Raw genomic sequence first — 8,158 nt, 5'->3', positions numbered from 1 at the left:
ATTGGGTTGAAGTCTCATGATTGTCACATCTTGATGCAACAGTTGTTGTCGATAGCTATCCGTAGGATCTTACCAAAAAATGTTAGACATACCATAACCCGTTTGTGCTCATTGTTCTCTTCCATCTGTTGCAAAGTCATTGATCCCTCAAAACTAGATGAACTTCAAAATGAAATTGTTGTTATCTTGTGTGAATTGGAGATGTTTTTTCCTCCATCTTCTTTTGACATATGGTTCATCTAGTGGTGCATCTGGTAAGAGAAGTTAGATTGTGTGGACCAGTGTACTTAAGATGGATGTATCCTATTGAGCGGTATATGAAAATTTTGAAAGGTTATGTGAAAAATCATTATCATCCAGAGGCTTCAATGATTGAAAGATACATAGCTGAAGAAAGTATTGAATTTTGTTCAAAGTACATGACAAAAACAAATCCAATAGGTGTTCCAGCTAATTCATGGCACCATCGGCGTTCTACAAGTAAATGTTTACGTGGTGTGAATATTGTAAGCAAATCTCGATCAGAAGTCTTGCAAGCACATTTGTACATATTGAATAACACATATGAAGTTATACCTTACATACAAGCTCATAAAGACATTGTGAAGGCAAATAACCCAAGACAAGCAGAGAAATGGGTCTTGATGGAACATAATAGAACTTTCATGCCTTGGTTTAAAGACGAGGTGTTCAAGGATTCAACGGCATCAGAGACCTTGACCTGGTTGGCTGCTAAATTGAAGTTTGATGTCATCTCATGTACAGCGTACAAAGTGAATAATTGTATATTTTACACGAAGTCCATGGATGAAAAGAGTACAATTCAAAATTTTGGTGTTACTCTTGAAGTCGAGTCAATGCAGTTTTCGACTTCGAAAGATACAAATCCAGTACTTGGATCAATGGCATACTATGGGTTTATAAAAGAGATATGGGAGGTTGACTACACTAAGTTTTCCGTTCCAGATTTCAAGTGTAAATGGGTTGACAATAAAAGTGGGGTTAAAATTGATGATTCAGGATTCACACTAGTGGACTTTCGAAAGATAGGGTATCGAGATGAACCATTTATAATGGTTCAACAAGCATCTCAAGTTTTATACGTGAAAGATCCTACGTCGGAACATTGGTATGTCGTTTTACATGACAAAAAACAAGGGGAGGCCATAGATGATATTGAAAATGGTGACACCCATTCATTCACACCAATGATAATTAATAAAGATGACAATGTACTTGATGATGTACATGGAACCCGTAAAGACCACAGTGAAGGAATTTATATCCAATATCGGACTCAAATTTCGTACCTTTAAGTCAAGACTGACTTCGAGATACGTTTTTGGCGACCTTAAAGATGAAAATCCATGTTTAAAGTACAAACATATTGATGAAGAGACATGGCGTCTTTTTAAAGAAAGCCGTCAAAATGAGGCTTGGATGGTAAGTGAAGTAACTTAACTTTTTTTGTTTATATAACATTAATAAGTTTATCTTATTTACTTCAGTTTGTTTATTTCAATTATGACAGGCTCGTCGGAAGAAAGCTCAAGAGATAGCTTTGAAGAATCTTACCCCGCACGTTATGTCTCGTTCGGGGTATCGAAAACTTGAGCAAGCACTGATGGTGGAAAAGGAGCAATCTAAACAGGGGACGTTTTCTGAGAATGTGGAAACAGGGGTCACTTCTCCTCCATCACCACCTTTTCGCCATGTAAAATGGAAGAGGGCTCGAATTAAAAAGTCGGGTGCACTAAGTTCTGAGCAATCCGGGGTTATCATCGAAATAATTGTAAGCTATTTTTATTATTTTCATTTATTTTAAAGCATTAATTATATTAATGCTTTAAAATATGATTTTTGTGTACTCTTGCAGGATTCCTTGGAATCCGACGGTAAATTTGTTGCTGAAGGTCGTCAAGATATCCTGGTTGAAGCAATTGGACGACATGAGCACTGTGGTCGTGTTCGTGCAACTGGACAAGAGGTCGGAATTAAACTATATTTTGGAGTTTCAGAACGACAGTCATCCTCCTCCTCCTCCAAAGAGAATGAAACTCAATTGAAGACTAAGATACGTGAAGAATTAATGGAGGAGATGAGAAAGGAGACTGATTTTATGTGGCTAGAGATGAAAAAGGAGAATGATCGAATGCGACAAGAGTTTCTATCGCAACAACTTTGTGCTGAGCCAATTGAACCCCTTGTTAGTCCCACTCCCAAGAGCACAAAGGGGAGTTGTGCGGCTCCTCCAACATCAGGGGATGATATCAATGGGCAGACGAAGGATTGTGAGCTACTGGTAGTGGGCGACAAACTTCCTTGGAAAAGTCTATCAAGACGCCACCACCTTACATAACGTTCCTCTCTCCCCTGATGTGGCGAAGGTAACAGTTAAAAAAGTACGATTTCCTAATCCTCGTGTTCCACTACCTTCAGATGAGGTAACCATTGTGGCCGATGCATTTCAGACATTCGTTGCCTGGCCCAGAGACCTCGTTCGATTTATGCCCGAACCTCATGTAATAATTTCATTTCATTATATTATTTTTTATTTATATTTATATATTACATATAATTTAATACAAATGTTCTTTATCTTGTAGAAACCTTTTCGGCCACCAAGTCCGGAGAAGAAGCGTGAGGTTCCAATTGACAATCCTATAGCTTCATTAGGTCTCATTGCTAGTCAGATTGGCAAAGAACCTTTTCTAGTTCCGTGGGATGATACATTTTTTCAAATAAACACTGAACTACCACTGATGATGTACAACACAGATTTATCAGAATTTATATCTGGGAATCAGGAGCTCAATATAAGTATAATTCAATTTTTTATGATGTAAGTATCTTTACCTATTATTCAATTTACTTTATGTTAAATTATTTTTTATTATGCTTTAACTAAAAACTTGTAGGTTTTTGCATAGAGTCTGTATCACTGAGGGGAAGGAAAATATGTATGGATTCTTAGATCCTGCATATACTAATCCCGTTGGACCAAAGTCATCTGAGACTCAAGCATACATCACTAACACCCTGAAAAAAGAGGGAAAACAAATTTATTTATGCCCTTATATTAATGAGTAAGTTTAATTATATGTCATCAATTATTACTATTTCATGTTTTAAATATTTACTAACTCTTTTCATGGATGATATAGGCATCATTGGCAGTTACTTGTCTTATCAATGGTTGATAAGACTGCTGTGTGGTTATGTTCCCTACACAAGAAGATTCCCACAAAATTTAAGGATATCATTGATACGTAAGTACATTATAAACTTAACTTTGTATATGTTACTAATTAACCATCTACTAACGAGGTTTTTTATATTAACTAGTTCATGGCGTGGATATAACATCCTAAAAGGTCGATCCAGTTCAAATAATTTGAACTACATAAGAATAAAGGTTTGTAATTTTTTTCTTTCTCTATTATCATTGTTTATCAATATACTAACATATTACTTTTTATTGAATTATAGTGTAATAAACAACCATGAAGCTATGAGTGTGACTATTACATTATGAAATGGATAATTACCATTATAAGACTAGGTGTTAAAATTGGTTGGAAAGAGGTAATAACAAGATATGTTAAATCATTTTTATAATTCTTGAACATGTATATATATATATATATATATATCTAAAAACTAATTTATGTCAACTATATTTTGCAATGCAGATATTCACGGACGAAACACCAATGAATTCGGAAGGCATTTCATATGTCAGAGATTCCTGGTCAACATATTTCATAAATTTTTATAACTCTACCATAGTTAATCAATAGTGTAGGTTTTATTATGTTTGATTACTATTGTAAACGTACATTTTGATTACTATTGTAAATATACATTTTGATTCTCTCAATTTATCTCTATATTTCTATATTTTTTTGGCTGGGTTTGATCATTATGCAAGTTAATTTATATGGTTTAGGGACAATACAAATTGCACTTAAAAAAAAACACTATTTACAAATGCGGTTATTTACCAAAGCCGCATTTGTAAATAAAAAAACAAGATTTAGAAATGCGGCTTTGGTAATAGCCGCATTCGTATTTGTAATTGTAAAATAACCGCATTTGGTTAGCATTTTTGCGCTAGTGTACTTCTCTTTTTTGCGTTCCATCTAGATGTTTTACATTCATTGGCACAAAATGTATAAACAACGACTATTTATTTAATGCGATTTTAGGGTCAGCTGCTGTCATTGAAAACGCGGTGACATTTTTTAAATTAATTTCATTTACGAATGCGGCTATTACAAATAGCCACATTTTTAAATCATGCGCTTTGATTTAAGAATGCGGTTATTTGTAATTTTAATTTTTTTCATTTAATAAAAACTTACTATTTCAATCACACAAATCACACCACTCACAAAATTTCTTAAATTTTTCTTATAATTTTCACTCTATCTACCTTAATAAAAAAAATATCATCTTTCTCACAGATTCCTTTCAAATCATCTCAAATTCACTCCATCAAAAACTTTTCCAAATTCAAATAGCATAAAGGAAAAATTGTAACTCTTGATTATTTTTAATTATAATCATGTCTTTTTATTATAATTGATTAGTTTTTTACAATAATAAAAACGTTATTTATTACTTTTTAAGCATAATTTAGTATTTCCTACGTGTTATTATTAAATAAAATTAGCAATGTCACTCCATTATACTTAAGACATAATGATTGTGATAATATTATAGAAATATATAGCTTTTCAATATCAAATAATTGATGATGTCCTATAAATAATTCATTAAACTGATTTCACATTGAATTGACAGGACCACAATAAGATTATATATATTCAAAAGTCGGAGTGGACTGTTAGGTTCCACCTAGACTTCGACCTTTGTGAGCAAAAATTAATATTATTTTTCTTAAACCTTTCATTGTTATAACTTTAGATATAATCGTATCTGATACGAGTGAGTTTTATGAAGGTATATAATGGTTTCTGATGAGTGGTCCTTGGATAGGCCACAATGGTGTCACCACTTCTGATTCTATACCTTATTCTTCCCGTAATTTTGTTATTCTTCTTCCAATACCGAAGAACCTTGAAGAACAAACCTTTTCCACCTGGTCCTAGAGGTCTTCCCATAATAGGAAACCTTCATCAGCTCGATAACTCTAATCTTTATCTTCAACTGTATCATCTCTCACAGAAATATGGGTCTATATTTTCAATTCGATTAGGATTAAGGTCAGCCATTGTCGTCTCCTCACCTAAATTAGCCAAAGAGTTATTCAAAGACCATGACCTTGAGGTTAGTGACAGACCAAAATTACATGGCCAGCAGAGATTGTCCTACAATGGGTTAGAGATGATATTTTCCCCATATGGTGAGTTTTGGAGAGAAATTAGGAAAATTTTTGTTGTCCATCTTCTTAGCTCCAGACGTGTCTCAAGATTTTACTCAATAAGAGTGTTTGAGGTCAAGCAAATGATGAAAAAATTATATGGGCATGCCTCATCTTCAAAGGTTACAAATTTGAATGAAATGCTATGGTCCCTTACAACCACTATCATATGTAGAATTGTGTTTGGAAGAAGCTATGAAGATGAAGGAACAGAAAGGAGTAGGTTCCATGGAATGTTCAATGAGTGTCAGGCCATGTGGGCAACCTTCTTCGTCTCAGATTATATTCCTTTCTTAGGTTGGGTTGATAAACTCACTGGGCTACGTGCTCGTCTTGAAAAGAATTTCAAGGATTTGGATATGTTCTACGAAGAAGTCATTGCTGAACGCATGGATCCCAATAGAAAGACTCAAGAGAATGAAGGTATAATAGATGTCTTACTTCAACTCAAGAAACAAAGTTCCTCTTCCGTAGAGCTCACAAAAGATCACATCAAAGCTATGCTCCTGGTTTGGAATTCTTTCTCTCTTAATTTATCTTTAACATATATTGAAACCTCTGAGAAGTGGATAAAAATAAAGACTAATTGGTAGTAGAATATTTGCCGATATTTTTCTGGTTACAATGATTTTGAGATCTTCATAAAAAAAAAATAGTAGTATTTTTCGTAAATATTTTCAATTTTTAATGACGTTTATAAAATGATTATTGTTTTATCTGGATACCACAATAATTATTTGAAGAATCATCATACCATATACTTACAAATGTGCCGCACTCTTGGACTTTCGCTTGTTAAATTCAATTAAACATTCCACTAAATGTGCATTCGAAAATTAAACTCATTTTAACATTTTTTATTTAATGTTGCTAATTTCTTTGGGATTTGAGTTATGGAAACATTTTGGAATTCTTTTTATCATTAAAAAATATATTGAATAGGAGTATTTAGTTACTCGAACCCATTTACAACCTAATACCATATAAATGTAGATTAGGAAAATAATAGATTCTGAATCAATCTATCTAAATCAAGCCCTCTAAATCTCTACCCTTTGGAAAAATGAGTCATCTTCATCTAGACCTTATAGAATTTTCAATAAGTCATCAAATCATACTCAATATGCAGAAGAATGTTCCAATACTAATGTTTCTACAATACCCGTTCTGGACTCAAACGCATTGAGAATGATCGAATGCCAAACACCTTTGAACAATGCTATAACTACATAGAAGAAGCCCATGAATATTGTAGCAAAAATCACTAATTTTAGAAACATATACGTGTCGAGGAAAAATGCACGTTGAACTATTATGCCCTAACAATTAGGATGTACATGGCAGCAAGCACTGCAAATGTCTTCCAAACTTTACATGCCGCAATTAATTTGTCACAATGACAAGTATATTTGAAAGATTCTTTTGCACAATGTCTTTAAGACCAATCACAAATGGGTGCCTTTTGTGCATTAATAATATTATTTTCGTTTCAAACAATAGCAAATGGGTGCTTTCCCTATGCAGGACATGCTTGTAGCAGCAACGGATACAACTGCAGCAACAACCGTGTGGGCTATGACTGCACTACTACATAATCCAAGAGTAATGAAGAAAGTTCAAGAAGAAATTAGGACTTTGGGAGGTAAGAAAGAATTTCTAGAAGAAGATGATATTGAAAAGTTTCCCTATTTGAAAGCTGTGATAAAAGAGGTATTCAGACTGTATCCACCAGCACCACTACTTGTGGCAAGAGAAACAAATAAAGCATGCATGATAGGTAGTTATGAAATTCCAGCCAAGACAATAGTGTTTGTTAATGCTTGGGCAATCCATAGAGACCCTGAGTCTTGGAAAGACCCAGAAGAGTTTTTACCCGAAAGGTTCTTAGATAGTACTGTAGATTTTCATGGCCATGATTTTGAGTTAATTCCATTTGGTGCTGGTCGTAGAATTTGTCCTGGTATTCCTATGGCTGTTGCCTCACTCAATCTTATTCTTGCTAATATTCTAAATTCTTTCGATTGGGAATTACCAGAAGGAGTGAGAAAAGAAGACATTGATACAGAAATGTTGCCAGGGCTTGCTCAGCATAAGAAGAATCCACTCTATGTTTTGGCCAAGCCTCGAATCTAAATCTTTAATAATAATGTAACTTATAATACTGTTTGTCCTTCCATTTGGCAGAAATAAGGGCATGTTGATGTTATGTGTGCTCTTGATCTTTTACTGCATTGTGTTAGCTTAATCAATTACCTTTCCCATGTATCTTTCTTTGATTTCCTCATGAGAGAATAAAATGAGAAATGTATATACTGTGTTGATATTTAACGTTTACTATTAAGTTTTTAATTATTAGATTCTTAATTTTTAATTTATAGATGTAGTATCTAATTTATTCTATAGTAACTAATTTATTTTTATATCTAATATTAGTTTATATTTAATTATTTTTTAATGAACGGTGATAATTCTTAAATATGTAATGATTTCTCAAAATATGTAATTGACACGCATAGTCATGATTTAAAATTAAAAAAGAATAAAGTTGTGAAATTAAGAAAAAATTAAAGTTGTGATTATAGTTATGATTCCAAATCATTCATAGTTTGATGCTATATGGTGTGAGATTGGTGTAATCTGAGCTATGAATAATTAACATGTATTAGAAATGATAAAGGATTTTTATACCATTATATATGATTTATATGTTATAGAGTTTCAAAAATACTCACAAAGACTTCTAACTTAATATTTTCAAAATAAGTTTAACAT

At 33.1% G+C, this 8,158-nt stretch overlaps 1 protein-coding gene across 1 annotated transcript; it reads left to right on the top strand.

The window, feature by feature from the left end:
- The first annotated feature begins 4,946 nt into the window (after positions 1 to 4,946).
- LOC137818901 (cytochrome P450 83B1-like) lies at positions 4,947 to 7,714 on the top strand. Its single transcript, XM_068622553.1, has 2 exons — positions 4,947 to 5,895; positions 6,911 to 7,714. Exons 1-2 carry the CDS (start codon positions 5,008 to 5,010, stop codon positions 7,517 to 7,519), a joined length of 1,497 nt encoding a protein of 498 aa, XP_068478654.1. The 5' UTR covers positions 4,947 to 5,007; the 3' UTR covers positions 7,520 to 7,714.
- The last annotated feature ends 444 nt before the right edge of the window (positions 7,715 to 8,158 follow it).

The sequence above is a fragment of the Phaseolus vulgaris genome, chromosome 10 (genome assembly GCF_000499845.2).
Source record: "Phaseolus vulgaris cultivar G19833 chromosome 10, P. vulgaris v2.0, whole genome shotgun sequence".
In the NCBI taxonomy this organism is placed as follows: Eukaryota; Viridiplantae; Streptophyta; class Magnoliopsida; order Fabales; family Fabaceae; genus Phaseolus; species Phaseolus vulgaris.
This window is presented reverse-complemented; position numbering and strand designations above follow the sequence as displayed.

Excerpts from the sequence above, each read along its gene's own strand:
- LOC137818901 (XM_068622553.1), top strand. The coding sequence starts at position 5,008 with ATGGTGTCACCACTTCTGATTCTATACCTTATTCTTCCCGTAATTTTG. Across the intron at positions 5,896-6,910 it reads ACATCAAAGCTATGCTCCTG|GACATGCTTGTAGCAGCAAC; the intron begins GTTTGGAATTCT and ends TTCCCTATGCAG.